At 34.4% G+C, this 23319-nt stretch overlaps 1 protein-coding gene across 2 annotated transcripts; it reads right to left on the reverse strand.

Annotated features, from left to right (window-relative positions):
- Nucleotides 1-1324: 1324 nt before the first annotated feature.
- Nucleotides 1325-20370, reverse strand: LOC128228315 (uncharacterized). 2 transcript variants are annotated; one of them, XM_052939557.1, is made up of 14 exons: nt 20277-20370; nt 17366-17493; nt 17110-17159; nt 16846-16945; nt 16468-16556; nt 15767-15881; nt 15456-15587; nt 11267-11494; nt 10783-10938; nt 9656-9744; nt 6566-6624; nt 6284-6375; nt 2901-2949; nt 1325-2420 (listed from the first exon to the last, which is right to left on the reverse strand). In XM_052939557.1, exons 2-14 carry the CDS (start codon nt 17483-17485, stop codon nt 1531-1533), a joined length of 2169 nt encoding a protein of 722 aa, XP_052795517.1. In that variant the 5' UTR covers nt 17486-17493; nt 20277-20370; the 3' UTR covers nt 1325-1530. The 2 variants fall into 2 exon arrangements, with proteins under 2 accessions (XP_052795517.1, XP_052795516.1); XM_052939556.1 differs by having other exon boundaries at nt 20158-20345.
- Between the last annotated feature and the right edge of the window lie 2949 nt (nt 20371-23319).

Raw genomic sequence — 23319 nt, forward strand, 5'->3', positions numbered from 1 at the left:
TTTTGGTGAAGAGGTGGACATTTTACCCAGTTTTGGGTCAAGGAGATGGAGCTTTAATACATGAAATTTATGGCTTGAACCTTTGAACTTGGCCTTGAGCAAGTGTGCCTGGAATGTGGGGTCTGCACTTTGTGTTTATGTGGTTCATATTTTACCAGATTCATGAAAATCCTTACAAGAGGTTTAGAAGATCAGGAGCGACACATAAGTCGGACAAACATACATGCTGACATAAAAGTGTGACGGATGGTCATCAACACAAAAAACAATAAAAAAAGAAATAAACCCTCCCCTGTATAGCATTGGGGAGAGACATAATGATGACCTGAATATTCTAACAAAGTGCATCTCTTGCTTTAGATGAAATTTCCCATAAAATTTGGTTGAATAAATCCAAATTACACTGGAATGGTGAAGTGAAAAGTGTCAAGTAGTGATTACATATTGCTGCATACTTTGTCAGTGTCAACCCTTAGATATTTGTAAATCTTTTAAGTTTAATTTAGCAATATGGAAACATACACCTATAATTGCATCCGTCAGTGTTTGCGTCATTTCATCGTCATTATGGGATACAATTGAAAGATATAAAATGAAGCCATACCAAATTGATACTATGTTTAGAATCATATTCAGGTCTTAATTGAAAAAAAGACACAAGAAATTTCCTGAAAATGTGGCAGAAAAGAAGCTACATACTTGCAGGTTCATAAATTTCTAAAACAAACAATTTTTACTGGCTAGTGAAGTACTGGTACTTCTTTTGTTCATATTTTATATGCAAGCATTTTAAATGCATTTTTCTTAATATTGATTCTTGAAAACTTGTCTTTTGGATTTGAATGGCCCATTACCTACCAGCCAGATTACCCAAAATGCTAAATATAGAATCATTTTGGCATGGCCTAACTTTAATCAAATGTAATAGGTGGTTGTGTTAAACACAACTCTCAATTGGCATGTCAAAAGCACAGCGATCAAGATCACCAATAAATCCCCACAACCAAATTTGAAAATTTCTGGACTTTATCAAGGGAAAATGACATATCACACATCTTAGACATTTTAAGGCATAATGTTTTTTGTGAGATCAAAATAATTGGATAACAATGCATTCCACCATATTTGTTTAACACTTTAAGTTGAAACATGTAGGTGATTTCATGATGAACTTGATGATGAGCACTAGACCATGCTTTTTGCAGTTCTGAATAATAATGGCAACTTCAGGCAATTGCTGCCCACCGTCTGGTAACCATACAACACAGTTTCCTTTTCTGATCATTTTATTGCTTAAATAGATAGATATATATATATATATATATATATATATATATATATATATAAAATATAGTAACTTTTATATCACATCAAAAATATTTTCTCAACTTGTTCACTAGAAAGAAAAAAGATTAAAAATAATAATAAAAGATGAATGTTTAGTGTGTTATTTTTAAAATAAATGCATAGTTTATTCCAGGTAATCTCCAATATATACCAGACTGTAATTTAGGCTTAATAATTACAACATCATCTGAAGGCAGGTTTTGATCTAAATTTAGCTTCTGGTTTTGTGCCTTTTCTTATAGCAGTTTCATCTTTGGACCTAGACCTATCACTCTTTACATGATGCTCAGTGTTAGTTTGATCCAAGCTGGTGTCAGAGTTAGTCATGGTATTCTCAGCAGATCCAAGTCTTGTCTGGCTGCCTGACCTTCGCAACTTCAGTGTTCTGTTGGGAACAAATGTGTTGGGAACATAGTTCAGTTTCTTCTTAATTTTAGACTTAGAAGCAGCACTATCTGTGGGTTCGTTGTCAAGACTTGGCAGTTTCCTGCCTTCCAGTCTATTTGGATGAGGTAGATTAACATTCACATCTGGAATTGTGTTTTGATGATAAGCTAACAATTCTGCATCAGAGAGTTTACCCGTATCAGATTCCTGATCATTTACACTCAATTCACTCAAATCCCTTTCCAAATGATGATCAAGTACATTAACCCATTCTTTTTTATGCAAAGGTTTTCCTTGTTTCTTTAATTTACTATCTGCTTTGTCTTTGACCTGTTCTTGGCCCTTGTTTGAATCTCCAGGTAGATATATTTCAACACTAAGATCTCTTTGTTTAGCAGAACTATTCATTTCAGACGTCCATTTGTTGTCACTCTGTTCAGATTGTCCATAATCTGATGACATCACACCATCTGTGTTCTCATGTTCTGATGACATCATCGATATCTGTTGTAGTCTGGCCTCCTGCTGCTCGAGTATCTCCCTGAGGTTGGTGTCCAGTCTATCTTGCTCCTGTCTCACATGGTCTACTTTCTCTGCCTCACGGTCACGTTTGCATTGCTGCTCGTGCATGATTTTCTCAAGGACACGAAAAAACTCATCTCCATATTGCGATAACATCTTTGAACCTGTGAAAGAAATAAAATATGATAATTGTGTTAATAAAACAATGAAAACAATTGGGAAAAGTCCACTGGTGTCAATTTTTACGAAGACTTTGTTTAAGGCGACATGGATCAAGGTCAAACAAACACCAAAAACAAGATATACATAACATCAAGAGGCAACAAACACCAAAAACAAAATATACATAACGCCACAAGACAACAAACACCCAAAATAAGGGACACAAAATGCCACAAGACAACAAACAAAAAATCTATCTAAATATTGTCATTACTATCCGCGTCATGTTAATGTATATTTTGATGCATAAATGTTAAACCATATTGGTTATGTGAGAACAATCCTGTTTATTTTGGATCATCCCTCGTAGTTATGTGATTGTGTTCAACACAAACTTGTTGTACATAATATGTTCACTTTGATACCAACATTTGTATGAGAAGTGTGAAATCCGCTCTTATTTTTTTATCAAATATACCAACCTTCAGACTCCTCCTCTTTGACAGACAGGGTTTCAATAACATCAGATAGCTGAAACATTCAACACCAATGTTTAACATAACCACATGACAGGGTTTCAATAACATCAGATAGCTGGAACATATAACACAAATGTTTAACATCACAGTATGACTGAGGTCCAATAACATTAGCTAGCTGGAACATTTAACACAAATGTTTAACATCACAGTATGACTGGGTTCCAATAACATCAGATAGCTGGAACATATAACACAAATGTTTAACATCACAGTATGACTGGGTTCCAATAACATTAGATAGCTGGAACATATAACACAAATGTTTAACATTACAGTATGACTGGGTTCCAATAACATTAGATAGCTGGAACATATAACACAAATGTTTAACATTACAGTATGACTGGGTTCCAATAACATTAGATAGCTGGAACATATAACACAAATGTTTAACATCACAGTATGACTGGGTTCCAATAACATTAGATAGCTGAAAAGATAGCTGAAACATATAACACAAATGTTTAACATCACAGTATGACTGGGTTCCAATAACATTAGATAGCTGGAACGTATAACACAAATGTTTAACATCACAGTATGATGACTGGGTTCCAATAACATTAGATAGCTGGAACATTTAACACAAATGTTTAACATCACAGTATGACTGGGTTCCAATAACATTTGATAGCTGGAACATATAACACAAATGTTTAACATCACAGTATGACTGGGTTCCAATAACATCAGATAGCTGGAACATTTAACACAAATGTTTAACATCACAGTATGACTGGGTTCCAATAACATTAGATAGCTGGAACATTTAACACAAATGTTTAACATCACAGTATGACTGGGTTCCAATAACATTAGATAGCTGGAACATTTAACACAAATGTTTAACATTACAGTATGACTGGGTTCCAATAACATTTGATAGCTGGAACATATAACACAAATGTTTAACATCACAGTATGACTGGGTTCCAATAACATTTGATAGCTGGAACATATAACACAAATGTTTAACATCACAGTATGACTGGGTTCCAATAACATTAGATAGCTGGAACATATAACACAAATGTTTAACATCACAGTATGACTGGGTTCCAATAACATCAGATAGCTGGAACATTTAACACAAATGTTTAACATCACAGTATGACTGGGTTCCAATAACATTAGATAGCTAGAACATTTAACACAAATGTTTAACATTACAGTATGACTGGGTTCCAATAACATTAGCTAGCTGGAACATATAACACAAATGTTTAACATTACAGTATGACTGGGTTCCAATAACATCAGATAGCTGGAACATATAACACAAATGTTTAACATCACAGTATGACTGGGTTCCAATAACATTAGATAGCTGGAACATATAACACAAATGTTTAACATTACAGTATGACTGGGTTCCAATAACATTAGAAAGCTGGAACATTTAACACAAATGTTTAACATTACAGTATGACTGGGTTCCAATAACATTAGATAGCTGGAACATATAACACAAATGTTTAACATCACAGTATGACTGGGTTCCAATAACATTAGATAGCTGGAACATTTAACACAAATGTTTAACATTACAGTATGATGACTGGGTTCCAATAACATTAGAAAGCTGGAACATTTAACACAAATGTTTAACATTACAGTATGACTGGGTTCCAATAACATTAGATAGCTAGAACATATAACACAAATGTTTAACATCACAGTATGACTGGGTTCCAATAACATTAGATAGCTGGAACATATAACACAAATGTTTAACATCACAGTATGACTGGGTTCCAATAACATTAGATAGCTGGAACATATAACACAAATGTTTAACATCACAGTATGACTGGGTTCCAATAACATTAGATAGCTGGAACATTTAACACAAATGTTTAACATTACAGTATGATGACTGGGTTCCAATAACATTAGATAGCTGGAACATATAACACAAATGTTTAACATTACAGTATGACTGGGTTCCAATAACATTAGATAGCTGGAACAATTAACACAAATGTTTAACATCACAGTATGACTGGGTTCCAATAACATCAGATAGCTGGAACATTTAACACAAATGTTTAACATCACAGTATGACTGGGTTCCAATAACATTAGATAGCTGGAACATATAACACAAATGTTTAACATCACAGTATGACTGGGTTCCAATAACATTAGATAGCTGGAACATTTAACACAAATGTTTAACATTACAGTATGACTGGGTTCCAATAACATTAGATAGCTGGAACATATAACACAAATGTTTAACATTACAGTATGATGACTGGGTTCCAATAACATTAGATAGCTGGAACATATAACACAAATGTTTAACATCACAGTATGACTGGGTTCCAATAACATTAGATAGCTGGAACATATAACACAAATGTTTAACATTACAGTATGACTGGGTTCCAATAACATTAGATAGCTGGAACATATAACACAAATGTTTAACATCACAGTATGACTGGGTTCCAATAACATCAGATACCGTAGCTGGAACATATAACACAAATGTTTAACATCACAGTATGACTGGGTTCCAATAACATTAGATAGCTGAAACATATAACACAAATGTTTAACATCACAGTATGACTGGGTTCCAATAACATTAGATAGCTGGAACATTTAACACAAATGTTTAACATTACAGTATGACTGGGTTCCAATAACATTAGATAGCTGGAACATATAACACAAATGTTTAACATCACAGTATGATGACTGGGTTCCAATAACATTAGATAGCTGGAACATTTAACACAAATGTTTAACATTACAGTATGACTGGGTTCCAATAACATTAGATAGCTGGAACATATAACACAAATGTTTAACATCACAGTATGACTGGGTTCCAATAACATTAGATAGCTGGAACATTTAACACAAATGTTTAACATCACAGTATGACTGGGGTCCAATAACATTAGATAGCTGAAACATTCAACACCAATGTTTAACATAACAGCATGACTGGATTTTAATAACATCAAAAAGCTAAATCATTCTACATTTTATATAACACTGGATAGCTGATTCATTTAAGACAAATTCTTTTTTTCCTGCGAATATTAAAATGATGTTTCAAGAGTCAATACGAAACAATATTGCTGGTTATATTAAATTTAGTCTCCCAGTAATACTATTTAAATAATAAATAAAATTCCAATAATAAATATACCAGAGTACATAGTGCATATACATGTACGAGAAATATAAGTGGAAAGCATCTTCATCATTAGAATAATATATTACTTTTTTCGCCAATTCCTGTTTCTTGTACCATTTTTGTTCACTTATCTTTAATGTGTATCATTTTTGTTCTCTTTATCTTATACCTGGGGTACTTTATCCCTGAATGTCTTCATGAAACATCGGAGCGCCTCCTCTGATGCTGACTGGCTCAGGTCCACAAAGGCCTCTAAAACATCTATAAAAGGGAGACAAACATTCAATTACTATTTTAATATGAGCAAATTCATAAAAGCAGTAAGAGTCAAAACATGTTTACTTTAAATCAACAACACTGGAACATAAAGCTTTATCCTCATTATAAGCCATAACTTTTGTTACAAACATTTATTTAAAATAATATTGACTTAGATATATTGCAGACCTACCCTTAAGAGGTTTCACAATGACTTCATTGCTCATGGCTTCAAACCCACTGTATGCTTCCCTGTAATGGAAGAGAGAAGGTACACAAAAGCACCATAAACAAAATGCTAATGCTCATCCATTTTCTCAGTTGACTTGGCAAGTATTAAATCAAAGGATTCATTGTAAATTTCTGGGTTATCGATTGGCCAAAACTGGGCGGTCAGAGACAGGCGGGTTTGGTTATCATTAACAAATGCCTTTAAATATTGTATTTTTCAGGTTTTTAACCAATGTGTCTAGCATGGGCTACTAATAATTCCGCTGCAAGATATGGTTTTGGGCCTTCAGACATTTATTTCCATATCTTGTGTGACAGTTTCATTTGATTTTTTTAATAACAGGATCTTTCAGAAAGAAATGCTGGACATTTCATAAAAATATATTAAAATGATGAAAGCTAGGTGTTAACATGCAACCATGACTGCTCAACTTGATGTCACAACAAGAGCTGTCACAGATACAGCGCGCTCGACTATTCCGCCGCTTTTCAGTGTAAGGATTGAAAAGTTTTGGCGAAACATGCATGGATCACTGTTAGATTAGATTTTAATGCAATATATGATGTGTGGAGATATTAACATAAATGTGTTACATGCAAAATTTTAACCAGAATTCTTAGGTGTAATAATAAAGGGCCATTATTTGCAAAACACAGTTATCTAACTTGATTATTCAATTAGGTTGGGTGGTTGAATACCATTGTATAAAGTCTAATGCAATACATCAAGTAGTTGCTGAGATATTATCCTATGTGTGCTAACATGCAAGACCTTAACCAGAATTTCTAAGTCGCATAATAAAGGGGCAAAAATGATATAATATGAAAGATAAAGAGTTATCTTACTTGATTAAATAAGAAGGTTAAATGGTTGGGAGCCTGTGTGTCAAGTTTCAATGCAATACATGATGTATTTGCTGAAGCATTGACTTAAAAGTGGTTACATGCAAAACCTTAACCAGAATTTCTATGTAGAATAAAAAAGGGGCCATTATTTGAATTTAATGCAAACTAGAGTTATCTTACTTGGTTAATTAAGTAGATTGGATGGTTGAGTACCATTTTATAAAGTCTCAATGGAATTCATCCAGTAGTTGCTGAGATATTAACCTATGTGTGCTTACATGTAAAACCTTAACCAGAATTTCTGAGTCAAATAATAAAGGGCAATCATTTGCATTAAATGCAAACTAGAATTATCTAACTTGGTAAATTAAGTAGGTTGGATGGTTGAGTAACATTTTTTCAAGTTTCAATGCAATACCTCAAGCAGTTGCTGAGATATTAACCTATGTGTGCTTGCACGCAAAACCTTAACCAGAATTTCTAAGTCCAATAATAAAGGCCTATTTTTTGCATTAAATGCAAACTAGAGTTATCAAACTTGGTTAATTCAGTAGGTTGGATGGTTGAGTACCATTGTATCAAGTCTCAATGCAATACCTCAAGTAGTTGCTGAGATATTAACCTATGTGTGCTTGCACGCAAAACCTTAACCAGAATTTCTAAGTCCAATAATAAAAGCCTATTATTGGCATTAAATGCAAAGTAGAGTTATCAAACTTGGTTAATTAAGTAGGTTGGATGGTTGAGTACCATTGTATAAAGTCTCAATGCAATACCTCAAGTAGTTGCTGAGATATTAAGTAGTATAGCTCTCCTTATTCTTCGAATAGTCAAGCTAAAAATGATGTCATAGAGAAATAACTGACCTTAAAGTTAAGTTTTTATTGTAACATGTAATCCTTAAAAAACATAAATGTAGAAAAGTTTGACAATTCATACTAAAAAGTTTTGAATAAACAAGAAGATTGAGAAAGATGTTATGAGTTTTGTCCAAAATAAACAGTTTTGCAAAAAATTGTCGCTATGGAAACATGATAAAGAAATTTTATAAAAATATGATGCGATATTTTGATTTCTTTCAAAGAAAAAAGCTATAATACAACAAACAAGAGCCGTCGTAAAACAGCGCGCTCGACTACGCCGCTTTGACTTAGAATACAATAACGATGTAATAATACCAAGTTTGGTCTATTTATGTCAAACCTAACTAAAATTATTTGATACATATTAAGGTGACTTTGATGCTGCCCTCCCACCAGCCCGCCCAAACAATGACGCAAGTCATTCAAATAACTTGATTTCCCATTATGAAAATGTGGTTAAGAATATACAAATATGCCTTTCAAAGGGGGGGGCTTTCAAAGGAAATAAAAAAATAAATAAAAAAAAAAATAATAATAATAATAATAATAATAATAATTCAAGGGCCATAACTTCTATTTAGGCTTAAAACGGAGTTATGTTTCTTGTTGTTAGATGGTCGTAAATAATTTTGAATTTTATTAAGTGCATTTAATGAACGGTATAGAGGGTTTTTTTATCAAAATCCCAAATTGCCCGTAACTTTTACTTGCCTAAAACTTTAACCTTAGTCAATCAGGGGCCATAACTTGTATTAAGGATATGGAGTTATGTAACCTCATTGGGTGATGGTCCTGAACAATTGTGTGAAGTATGACAATACTCAATTGAAAGAAGGGTATAGAAGTTATTAAACAATATCCCAACCTGCCCTAAAACTTTAACCTAAGTTCCATAGTCAATCAGGGGCCATAATTTGTATAAAAGATAATATGGAGTTATCTAACCTCATTGTGGGATGGTCCTGAACAACTGTGTGAAGTATTAAGTCAATTGAACAAAGGATATAGAAGTTATTAATAAATATTCCAACTTGCCCTAAAACTTTAACCCAAGTACCATAGTCAATCAGGGGCCATAATCTGTGTAAAGAATAATATGGAGTTATCTAACCTCATCATGTGATGGCCCTGAACAACTGCGTGAAGTATTAAGTCAATTGAATGTAGGGTATTGGACTTATAAGTGAAAATCCCAACTTGCCCTAAAACTTTAACCGGACGCCGACGCTGGGGCGAGTAGTATAGCCCACCTATTCTTTGAATAGTCAAGCTAAAAATCATAAATATGGTCAAAGACCCAGAATCACACCTTGGGGCTAAATTAATCTAGCTCTGGTATTTACCTGATGGCCTGAAAGAGAGACTCAGTGTACTTGAGCTGAAGATTGTAGACTTTCTTGTGGTACTTCACCTCTCCTTTCAGGGCCTGCAACTGAATGTGACATTAATTGTTTTATGATCACATAGTTTCTCATAGATATTTTGACAGACAACAAGTACCTGTAGCAGAATATCAATTTATAAGACCTATTTTAAACACTCAAAGAAAGGGCCAGGTACATGTATAGATGTCAACTATTATCAAAAGGGCCCTTGGTTCATGGTTTCCAAAACTGAACACCTGTTCTGATATCTACCTAGGAATTGGACTCTAGAGATGATTTATATCAGCATTCAGCAGTGGTCACAATCAAGCTAAATACATTAGTTTATACTAATAACTCTGACAGACAAAATCCATTTTATGTTCTGCCAAAAAAATAATCTTCTCCATTTGATGCAAAAGACAAACACACTGTTGAATTATTACTAGTTGAACACCGCTATTCCGAACACCGTTTATCTGAAATTATCGCTATTTCAAAATTATTTTCGAACTTGATGGTGTCAAAGTTTTTTCACACCATACTGCGAATGCACTCGGGCATCAGATTGAGGTGACAATGGAGCACAATTAGCACTTGTTAAAGAATGACATTGAGCACGTGTATGTTACAAACATTGATGTCAGAAAATGAGCGATTCATTTTGGTGATGTAGTGTGTATATAATTGCTGTTTAACACAATCTAAATATCATTCAAAAATGTCTATCTCATCTGATTCGATCGCCGCATTGCTCATTCGACCCGCTACCAAACAATCTGAATGCATACATGTGCTGTCATTTTGTTTTAAATGTTTAATGTTTATTACATAAAGAAGTATAATAACGAATTATTTGTCTACTATCAAACACTAAATCAACAAATATTTTTGTATACGAAAGATAACTCAAACCAATTGAATTGTATTGGTAATGTGTAACCGACATTGGGAATCTTCATGACTTAGTATTTCACATCATCTATAATTTGCGAACGCTGTCATTTGCGAATTTTTTCTTTATCTAAAACACTGCTATTCTGAAGTAGTTTTTTGGGTCCCTATCATTTCAGATTAATGGTGTTCAACTGTAATATAATGTGTACCTGGTTATTCAACATGTAGACTTTATAGTTGTAAGCCTTAACAAGTGCTTGGATGACATTGACTGTATCTGGTGACCTTGACCTTGGATTTCCAGGGAGACACTGGATCACTCTCTCTGATGTGATCTCTTTTAGGGCATTTCTTTTCAATGGAGGCTGAAAAATGCGTTAGAAAATAACCATTACATATCTCAAATACAGTGATAAAATTAGTGTAACAGTCACATCTTTTGATATTATGAGTATTGATGACACCTGTGGCCATATTCAATAAGCAACTTAAAGTTTGCATTAAGTTTAAGATTAGAAACTAAGTGTTTTAATTTGCTTGTATATTTAGCTGACCGATAGACTGAGTGGAATAAGTGAGGTCTATCTAAGGACAAGGATAAGATCAATATTGAATACGGGCCTAGTGCTACAACAATATTCCTTTTTTGTTTAAAAAAAAAACTAGGTATCTATTTGCAAGTTTTTTTCTTACCCATGGTGCGCAGGGATATAACAGGGACAACTCCATGAGATCTGAGCTGCACTCTTTCAGCCTGGCACAGGAGGTTAAAATCTGTGTTGCCAGTCTCTCTCTGGAAGCCTGGGTCACGTGACAGGAAGTCCACAAACATGCTGACTCATTCTTCGTCTCCTCCTCCATGATGGAATGTAGATGGATCAGGTCACAGTAAAGGGAGCTCAGCTTTGATTCTAATTTGGTCTAAAGAAATATTAAATAAAGGGGAGTTTAGTAATAATATCTTTCAATACGAGGGTTGATCCAGAATTACGTGGACTTTTTTAATAATTCAAAAATCGTTGCACGTAGATCCTCGAAAATTCATATACAATACATATAACATATCTGGTATAATTCCTGAAATTTTCAGAACAATACATAGTTTGTTAGCTGAATTACAATGCATTAATGACATATGGTTAAACCAAACCGGCGCAGTCCAATGACGTTAGTGACGGTGGCTCATAAAGTGTCACATTTTTTCAAAAGTATTTCCCACCAACACTGACACACTTTTTATGGCGCGTAATCTACTGCATATAAACATTCCAATACCACTCTCTAGAAAATCTTGGATATCGCATTCTGCACATTAACTTAATGATGTCCTCTAAGCTGACTCTTGATTTCTGGGAATACTGGCGCAATCCATTGGCGCAAGATCTGGTAATTATGGCGGATGCGCGGTCTCCAAGTCTAACAATCGAGAAACCCATCTCGCACAAACCTTACGCATGCCTTAATCGTCCGTTAAAATCCTTTGCACACATCCGTACCCCGCCCCGACGACGCTTGTCACATCACTGACTGTAAAATGGCGATCTTGACCTTGACCCTAGAGAACCCAAATGCAATCCATTGAAAGGTATCCATAAACTCTTCCTTTATACAAAGTTGGGTCAGGATATGTCAACCCTAACTTAAGTTATTCAGTTTCAACCATTTTTCTATTTTTAGTAACAGTGACCTTGACCTTAAATCTAGGGACCCCAAACACAATCCCATGAAAGGTATCCATAAACTCTTCCTTAATACCTGGTTTGGTCAAGATATGTAGACCCTGTCTAAAATTATTCAGTTTCAACTGTTTTTCTATTTTTAGTAACAGAGACCTTGACCTTGAATCTAGGGGCCCCAAAACGCAATCCCATGAAAGTATCCATAAACTCTTACTATAGACCAAGTTTGGTCAAGATATGTCAACCCTAACTAAAGATATTCAGTTTGAACCATTTTTCTATTTTTAGTAACAGTGACCTTGACCCTAGGAACCCCAAATGCAATCCCATGAAAGGTATCCATAAACTCTTCCTATAGACCAAGTTCGGTCAAGATATGTCAACCCTTACTAAAGTTATTCAGTTTCAACTGTTTTTCTATTTTTAATAACAGTGACCTTGACCTTGACCCTAGGGACCCCAAACCCAATCCCATGAAATGTATCCATAAACTCTTCCTGTACACCAGGTTTAGTCAAAATATGTCATCCCTAACTCAAGTTATTTAGTTTCAACCGTTTTTCTATTTTAAGTAACAGTGACCTTGACCTTGAACCTAGGGACCCCAATCGCAATCCCATGAAAGGTATCAATAAACTCTTTCTATAGACCAAATTTGGTCAAGATATGTAAACCCTAACTAAAGTTATTCTGTTTCAACTGTTTTTTTCTATTTTTAGTAACAGTGACCTTGACCTTGACCCAAGGGACCCCAAACACAATCCCATGAAAGGTCTCCATAAACTCTTCGTATTGACCAAATTTAGTCAAGATGTGTCATCCCTTACTAAAGTTATTCAGTTTCAACCGTTTTTCTATTTTTAGTAACAGTGACCTTGACTCTAGGGACCCCAAACGCAATCCCATGAAAGGTCTCCATACACTCTTCCTATAGAGCAAATTTAGTCAAGATATATCATCCCTAACTAAAGTTATTCAGCTTCAACCGTTTTTCTATTTTTAGTAACAGTGACCTTGACCTTGACCCTAGGGACCCCAAACGCAATCCCATGACATGTGACCATAAACTCTTCCTGTACACCAAAGTTTAGTCAAGGTATGTCATCCCTAACTCAAGTTATTCAGTTTCAACCGTTTTTCTATTTTTAGTAACAGTGACCTTGACCTTGACCCTAGGGACCCCAAATGCAATCCCATTAAAGGTACCCATAAACTCTTTCTATAGACCAAATTTAGTCAAGATATGTCATCCCTAACTAAAGTTATTCAGTTTCAACCGTTTTTCTATTTTTAGTAACAGTGACCTTGACCTTGACCCTAGGGACCCCAAACGCAATCCCTTGACATGTCTCCATAAACTCTTCCTGTACACCAAATTTAGTCAAGATATGTCATCCTTAACTAAAGTTATTCAGTTTCAACCGATTTTCTATTTTTAGTAACAGTGACCTTGACCTTGACCCAAGGGACCCCAATCGCAATCCCATGAATGGTGTCCATAAACTCTTCCTATAGACCAAGTTTAGTCAAGGTATGTCATCCCTAACTAAAGTAATTCAGTTTCAACCGATTTTCTATTTTTAGTAACAGTGACCTTGATCTTGACCCTAGGGACCCCAAATGCAATCCCATGAAAGGTACCCATAAACTCTTTCTATAGACCAAGTTTGGTCAAGATATGTCAACCCTTACTAAAGTTATTCAGTTTCATAGGTGAGTTTGACGCCGCCCGGCCGCCTGCCCGCCCGAACAACGACGTTCGCCATTCTAATAACCAGGTTTCGCTATGTGAAAACCTGGTTAAAAATATGTTAAAAGTCCACGTAATTCTGGATCACCCCTCGTATATGTCAATAAGTTTAATGATAGTAAAGAATCACTTATAATATCTTTTAAATAAAGCATTAAACCTGAACTTCAATCACATATCTGAAAAACTATTACCAGTAGGTCTGTACAGTACAACAGATTAAAAATGTATCATTTTTTTTAATTCAATGAACATTCAAAGAATTTTTTATAAATTTGACTCTTGTCAATGTATCTTTCACTTAATTATGTAGAGTGTTATCATTTAGAAAACTCATAAAATTGATTCTTTATCATTAATTGAGTGATCAGACATTACAATCACTAAAAGATGCTTTGCAAATACACAAGAATCAAGAACTGTCCATAAGACTATATGATTATATAATTCATATTTGTAATAAAAATGTGAACTTTGAGATTGATGACCAATCAAAGAAAACAAAGAGTGCCAAGTTTACCCCAAATCGCCGTATAAGATTTATTCTATAAAGGTCAATGTTAAGAACGTGCCAGTTAAATTTTATGAATACTGGCCAACAAATTTCAGAGAAAAAATATCTTTTAAGTTTTGGTCTTAATTGTTACTTATTGACCATTTTGTTTTACTTTTTCTTGTCCTTTCAACAATTTGGGTACGTCAATGTCAGGAAACTGTTGCAAAGTTTCATCCAAATTAACGAAGCAGTTCCAAAGGAGTTGTTATTTAAAGATTTTTCTTTAATTTGAACCAAGAGCCATAACTTGCTGTATTTAGAAGGTCTGTTGATTTTTAAGCTTGTATAAGTTTGAATAAAACATGTTGCGTGGTTAGTAAGATATGGACTAAAAGGTAAACATAAACCAGATTTCTTAGACAAACATGAGCCATAATTTAAATCAAAACATGTAAGAGTTATCCAACTTGCATAATTTAGTAGGTCCGTTAACTGTGAAGCTATATTTTAAGTTTCAATTAAACAAATTAAGTGGTTGGTATGGTACTTGGACTCAAACTTTAACCAGTATTTCCTTGACAAACAAGCACCATTATTTGCATCATATGCAAGGTAGAGTTGTCCAATTTGCTATTTTTAGTTGTTTTCGGTAGCTGATAAGATTTGTATAAATTTTTAATTAAATACATCATGTTGTTACCAAGATTTGCACTTAATAGTACTTGCACCCCAAACATTAACCAGAAATCAACTGTATACAATCAATTGTAATAATTTGCATTACATTCAACCTAGAGTTCTGTTACCTGATTATGTAGCTGTGCTTGTAAAAATCCAATACATCAAGTTGCTACTCAAATATGGCCTTGATAGTTACTTGCAAGCACAACTTTAACCAATGTGGGAAAGAATGAATTGAAACACACTAATTAAGATCAGAGACCCTTTTTACAGTACCACATGTTTGAGGTTGATATGATCCAGCTGTCCCAGAGCAACATCAAACAATGTGACATCATCATCCTCCGTTGTAAGTAGGAAGTCGCTGTAAAACCTCAGTGGGCGGCTCAACTTCTGGGTGGTGTTGTTCTAATAAATATTTAAATAAAACTAGCTGACTAAAAAATATGTTTATAACGTTTGAATAGAGATGCAAATCATAAAATAGTTTGAGCATATAACAAGGATTTTTTACTCAGTTGCTACAAAGCTGATCTCAAATACCTACGTGAAACCTGTTTCATATTTCTACAAGGTTATACATGTACCTCCAGCTGTTTGTATAGTTTGATGCGTGCCGACTCTGCTGTCTCCACCATGAGTGTAAGCTGGGCTCTCTCCACAGGGACCTGGCTGCCCCGCACCTCCTGGACTATGTAACCTCTGAAATATTGGTAGATCAATATTTGAAGTCATTTCACTTGAAGGGAAAGTAGATATGACCAAAGTACATCCCAAACTGAAAATCTTTGCTTTAAAAAATTACATTTCGCATTCAAATACAACAGAAATGTAGCTGTAAAATCAGACATCAATTATGGAATTTGAGCAAATTAATCTGTTACATTTTCTTAACCAGCAACCATTACGGTACCTTTTCAAGAGGAACAAATACTATAAGAATGTACCTGGCATCAAACTAACATTATGGTCAATGGGACTAAAAAAAGAGTATAGCTGATGGAAAAATATATTAATATGTATAGCCATCACAAATGTGTTATAAAACTTAATATGAAGTGAAATATGTATAAAATAAAGTTTAATAATAACAATTGATGGTGAATATTAATGTTCACCAAAAACTTGTAAAATTTGGAACTGACAACATGAAACAGGGAAAACAACAAGGCCATGTTCCATTCAGTTTGATCACTTGTGAAACAATGCAATGTACATGTATGAAAGTGTAGAAAGGTAACACTAAACTGAGCCAACACAGACCATATTACAGCCACTTGTTAAGTACCTGCATGTGTCAGCCAGCCACTGCAAGTTATTCTCCACCTCATACAGGGCCTCACTGCGTGAACTCAGGGCCTCATTCAACAAAAGCATCTATAGAAGTAGTACACAGACAATTGTTAATGGACAAAATTATACTTATTGATTGTGAAGCTACAAGGATTACGGAAGATTATGCTAACTTACATGCTATACACAGTCATGTAATATGTGAATGAAAGTCACGAAAATTGAGAAGACAATTACCCACAAACTGAATCTAACAGTAAAAGTAGATTTATGGGGCATTCATTTTCATTTTGTAATATTAAGTTTTGTGAGGCTTACTTAACAAGCAGACATATTTGTACCAACATGTACTGATCAAATACTTAAGGCCTACTTGTCTTTCCAGCTGAATAATCTGTGATTTGAGGAGATTAACTCTTCTCTCATCAAATTTCTCATGTGGAGCCTCATCAACCAGCTGCTTATACAATGATCTGGAATCAATAGTACACAAAACACAATGAGTTTTCCATTTCTTATAATTATGGAGTACTAAAAAGTCAGACAACTATCATTTTGGACTATGGACTGTTAACAGTTATGTACATTAAAAATTAAATACAAACTTTGCTACCTTTGACATAAATGTCAAACTTACCGGATATCATTCAATTCAGTTTTTAATTTCTTATTTTCGGACTTCAAAGACTGAAATTATAGAATAAAGTATTAAACATCTTCATTCATAGAAAATCCTACTCAATTATCACAAAGTGAAAACATTTTGCAATATTAGGATTTTATTTGTGGGCATTGCATAACACCAGCTAACTAAGTATCATTTGTAAATGAAACCAAAAATCTTCAATAATGTGCAAGTGCATTGTTTAATTGTGCTATAATAATGACCAGACCTGTATCTCTTTATCCAGTCTTGTGACACTGGCAGGTTTGCTTTCCCCACTCTCATTGAAACCCAAGGCGGAAGTCTGGCCAAGTGCCCCTCCAATACCCAATCTTCCTGTCCGCCTCATAGCATGCTCTGGAAAAATGCTATATACTATGATATAAATTATAATGTTAAACAATCTGTAAACAATGCTACTAAGCAAGACCACATCCATGTCTACCATAACTCCATCATCAACTCAAATAATCGCATCTCTCAATATGGGTATTCGGATATTGTCATATCATGGGTTACGGCCCTTTGAAAACCAACATGATAACACTAGATGTAAATTCATTAACATATGTTGGTAAAAATTGAATTGTTTTTTTTTTTCTTTTAACAGTTACAAAATAAACCATTTTAGAAGATAACGAATAGGTTTAAAATATACCCAAATAAACTTTAAATAAGGATACTTTTCTGTATTTTTATTTTGGCAGAAATAACAAAGACATACATATAAAGGATCTCTAGTGTGTTTTGACCATAAGTTGAAGGGGTCACGGACACTACGGACCATGGACATTACGGACCAGACATTACGGACCAGATTTAGGGACACTACGGACCAGATTTAGGGACATTACGGACCAGATTTAGGGACATCACGGACCATCTTCAGAAACTTACAGACCATGATTAATAATGTTTTTAAACATTTTTTTTTTTAATTTATTCACTCATTGGTCTTAAATTTGTTAATAAGTACTTGAATATGAGAGCTCAGTATGACAATTATCTTGAATGTAACTGTGAAAAATCCTGTGAAATTCCAATGTTAAACATCAATGTATTTTTAATAAATTATTATAATAATGTGAATAATAATGAACGAAATATGTTTTTATCTTATAATGTATCATGCGGCTGCCAACAGCAGACAGTGTTCTTGAGGGTACCCAAATGTCCGCAGCCGCCGGTATCAACCATGAACAGGCATCTTTCAGGTATGGTCGTTAACTTTTATTTTCAGGAATCAATTTACATAAAAGGTAACAAGTGGTAGTAAGGTTATATGTTTTTATTTATGTAATATTTATAAAAAGAATAGCCATAACACAATTCAATTCAAATTGAATCGCGGACATTGGAAATGTGTAATTTTTGTTCAGAGACGAGTATGACATGGACACGTCTGATTTTGATGTGACCCGGCCCGACCGTGAACTACTCAAAGAAAATCATGAAACGTAAGTTGTTATTTGTTATTACTTAATCACAGACATTGAAAATGTATTATCGACCTAAATAAATAACATTATAAATATCATCGCAGATCACTGCAAGATGGGACGGTGGTTGACTTGCCAGAGGACGCGCCAATCACTTACGAGATGGTCGAGGGCGGTTCGGTTCGTAGCGGTCAGAAGCTGGTGTCGTTGGACGGTTACGCCTACGTTTAGAAGAGGACCTTAGTAAACGGGACGGTTGATTGGCGTTGAAGCATCAGAGGGAAAGGCAGTGGCTGTCCAGCTACGGTGAAACGCCAGGCTCAATCGACGGGCAAAGAAGGGAAACCTACCATTCTACCTGCTGGTTGAACTCTTGTACAGAGAGGCGCATGAAATACCGATTATGTGCAAGCTTGTTAAGGAAAGGAAGCTGTGCCGCTTCCAACGCAAGGCTTCAACCTTGACACAAGGCCGGCTCATGAAGCTTTGGACGGAGTATTCTGCCAACGAGTTGTCTACAAGCAGTCTGCTCAAAGCATGTGCGAGACTTAATGGGCCTGTTTAGATATGAATGGTGGCTTTGGTGACATGTGCTGTTTATTGTTATTGCTGTATTGCATTCGTGATTCATGTATACACTGATATGTTCTTATATGTGCTCAATTTATTTTGGGAAATAAACTGTTTTTGAAAATATTTCTTCTGTTGCTTTTAACTGATTTAACTGCCAATCTTTCAAATTTCGTTCATTATTATTCACATAATTGTTATAAATACATAGGTCTTTACACCTTTTGGAATTTCACAAGATTTTATATTGAACCATTGATCTATTCAAATTTCACGGGATTTTTCACAGTTATATGGAAGATATAATGTCATACTGAGCACTCATATTCAAGTATTTATTAACAAATTAAAAACCAATGAGTCAATAATTTAAAAAAAAATGTTTAAATCATGGTCCGTAAGTTTCTGAAGATGGTCCGTAATGTCCCTAAATCTGGTCCGTAGTGTCCCTAAATCTGGTCCGTAATGTCTGGTCCGTAACGTCCATGCTCTGTAGAATCCGTAATTCAGTTGAAGAATAATGTCTAAATAAGTAAAAAAATAGAAAACAAAACAGGAACATGGTTACAATTGAATGGTGCATAAATAGAGGATGATTGTTAGTTTCAGAGTCACACAATAATTATGTTTAACCAAGTGCGGACCAATAGTTATATTTCACAAATGACACAGCCACAAGTAAAATATTCACTTTTGGTGGTCACGAGCTGAAATATGTTGCAATCATACACTGTAACGAACAATTTTTCTATTTATTATATGCCTAAAAGTAGTATTTAAAGACATGTTACATATTGTTATTGCCATATTGCAATACTGTTTGGCTGGTTTTTAGTGATGCAATGGTGGTGTCCCCTGTAGATAAAAAAATATACAAAGTTCAAAGCTCTGTTCTGGGATATTTATTTCAGAAATAAAAAGCATTTGTGCCTAGTTAATCTAGAGGTTCAAGTAAAAGTATAAATATCCGGTCTCTACCATGGTAAAATATAAGTAAACGGGAAACAATAACCTTTAAATTTCCAGTTTCCAATTTCTAAATTGTGTCGGATCACCTGGCAACATAATCTAACATGTTTTTGTTTTTTGTCAAACAAAAAGCTTATTTGTTGATCATGTGAATCAACAGACCTTCTCAAGAAGCTGAAATCAAAAGCCTGGCACTCACTACATACAAATAATTATGCAAAATTTGTTTACTATTTCAAGTAAGTACGATGTTTTCGTTATAGCGGTAATTTCCAAAACGGTCAAGCAATAACACTATCATTGTTACCTCCCCATGCGCTCAACTGTATGGAGCAGAATTTAAAAACAAAACCTGTTGTGTCGAATACATTTTACTTTGAAAAGCTTGCATATAAACTGATCATTTTACACTATATCATATATCACATATATGAAATGACTTCACATATGTTTTTATTATATGACATGATATTTAAATACACCTTATTATTATTAAACCACTTTCTAGATATGTTAAATTGTGCCTTGAAATTTAGAAGGTACTAATAATCAAAAGTATGCCCACATATCCAAATGAATAAAGATAGATAACAGAAATCCCATTTTAGGCAAATGAAATATACCCACGTGTTTGATGTTGGAGTGGTTTCTTTGTTTTCCCCTGAACATTAACGCCTATAATGAAATGGTAACAAATACATGTAGGTGGAGCTTAACCCTTCAATAACTATAGTGTGATAATTGTTTATCAATGCTATTCACTTATATTCACGTCAGTTATTAAACGTTGTCCTTGACAACAAAGTATAAAGCACTTTCTATCGTACATCTTCTAATATAGTGAATGAAATTATAAACTTGTGTGAATTACTGGTGTATTATATTTTCCATTAATCGGATGGTGGTTGCAATTACCATTACATAACATGTAGGTTTTTACCTTGTATTTTCTTATGAAGTCCAACTATGATTCATGTTGTTCTTCTAACCAGTGAAAGCTCACACATTGAATGGCTTCATCACTTGAGCTGAGCCAGACCAAACCAATGCATGGTGATTTTCTTACTCTTTTAAAAACTGATGATTTGCAACATATTAAACTGGATCAAGTAAAATACCATGTCCTTGTTCTGTTAACAAAGGTTGGTGCAGGGATATGGCAGATATTGGAGAGTTTCTCTCACAGAACTAAAAAGAAGACTTGATGGCATTATGATTATGACAATATTATTATAAACAAACATTTAATCTACAGTGTAATATTTTTGTAATTTGGTAGACATTCTACAGTTTAAGTCATTCAAACTTGTTGAAAGATGCCATCTTGTGTCAGTGTATATAACATTATCGATAGGACTAACCACTTATTTGTTCTTTTTGGGATTTCAGGCCACTGCAACAGGCGTTTTAATAATACAATATCCCACCTGCAACTGTTGGCACATATTCTCCAACAATCAAGCTTCTGTTTTTTTAGCAATTCTTTAAAAATAATCCAACTGTTACAGCTATCTGGAATCTATTGATTTGGCAATTAGTTTAACTTCTCAAGTTTTCATCAAGTCCAAAAGCTATTAAAAACCTATAACAATAATGTGGAAATATAAATAAAATGTGAATAAATGCATTCTTTGCCAGCTATTAAATATCTTTCTCACTTAGGGGTACTGTCAGCATCATAAAATTGTGCTAAAACGATTAGCTGCAATTCCAAATTTTAAAATGCAGTCATTAAAAGGTTTGAAATTTGCAACTCTGCACAAGTGTTTAAGTATGCAAATGAATGCAATTACGGCATTTCAATGGAAGTCAAGCCAGATGGAAGAAAATCAATTAACATAATGCATAATATATACATACTAAAATTATTTATACAAAATATACAGTATATTGGAAATTTATGCAGGCAACCAAAAATGCTAATGAATAGAACAAAATAATAGTTTATTGAGAAAATTATCATTTATTTCGGTACCAAGAAGTAGCTCAAGGCAAGCACATTCTTGCAATAAAACTGATTTTTACCACATTCCATGGCAAAAGAGGTTCAGCCATCCCAAGCTAATGAAAAAAAACAATCCTACAAATTATATGATGATTTCCGTGTGTGTAACATAAACAGTTCATTTTCAGTTTCTTCATTTTTCTTGAGATGTGTACAGAAATGGCATCACCATTTTCCAGGTAATTAGTATCACCGCACTTGTTGATACATGTATCTTTTGCCCATTTCGATCAAGAGCTTGTTATACAGAACCATGTGACATACCATAACATGATAAAAAAAGTGTATGTTTTCCCTTTTTCTCAATCTCGAGCTCGCCTCATAACAGCATGACATTTTTCAGAATTACTAATGAATTATTATTGTTGAAAATGCATTCTCTTGTGCATTATGTTTATAAACATCATTGCTTAATATTCTGGAGAAAATTATTTCTAGAGCAAAAATTGTACTTGAGTAATCAAGAAAAATTAGTTGCACTTGAGATTTAAAAATGATTGGAGTATTTTTGCGATATCAAGGCCAAGTTATCTTTACAAAACCTTCAAATACTAATTCATAAAAACAGATAATTCTTTGTCCAAAACGACTTTACAAATATCATGTGTAAGCAATTAGTGCATTCACTGTGTATGGCTGCACTTCTTGGCAATTTCATTGTGCGCATACACTGTACAGAGTGCAATTTGAGAGTGTGCATACACTGTGCAGGGTGCAATACTAGGCAATTTGAGAGTGTGCATATACTGTGCAGGGTGCAATTCTTGGCAATTTCAGAGTGTGCATACACTGTGCAGGTTGCAATTCTTGGCAATTTGAGAGTGTGCATACACTTTGCAGGGTGCAATTATTGGCAATTTGAGAGTGTGCATACACTGTCCAGGGTGCAATTCTAGGCAATTTGAGTGTGTGCATACACTGTGAAGGGTGCAATTCTAGGCAATTTGAGAGTGTGCATACACTGTGCAGGGTGCAATTCTAGGCAATTTGAGAGTGTGCATACACTGTGCAGGGTGCAATTCGTGGCAATTTGAGAGTGTGCATACACTGTCCAGGGTGCAATTCTAGGCAAATTGAGTGTGCATACACTGTGCAGGATGCAATTCTAAGCAATTTGAGAGTGTGCATACACTGTGCAGGGTGCATTTCTTGGAAATTTCAGAGTATGCATACACTGTGCAGGGTGCAATTCTTGGCAAT

The sequence above is a fragment of the Mya arenaria genome, chromosome 3, assembly GCF_026914265.1.
Source record: "Mya arenaria isolate MELC-2E11 chromosome 3, ASM2691426v1".
NCBI classification, from domain to species: Eukaryota; Metazoa; Mollusca; class Bivalvia; order Myida; family Myidae; genus Mya; species Mya arenaria.

Excerpts from the sequence above, each read along its gene's own strand:
- LOC128228315 (XM_052939557.1), bottom strand. The coding sequence starts at position 17,485 with ATGAGGCGGACAGGAAGATTGGGTATTGGAGGGGCACTTGGCCAGACT. Across the intron at positions 11,495-15,455 it reads ATATCAACCTCAAACATGTG|ACCAAATTAGAATCAAAGCT; the intron begins GTACTGTAAAAA and ends ATATTTCTTTAG. Across the intron at positions 2,950-6,283 it reads TCAGGGATAAAGTACCCCAG|CTATCTGATGTTATTGAAAC; the intron begins GTATAAGATAAA and ends TGAATGTTTCAG.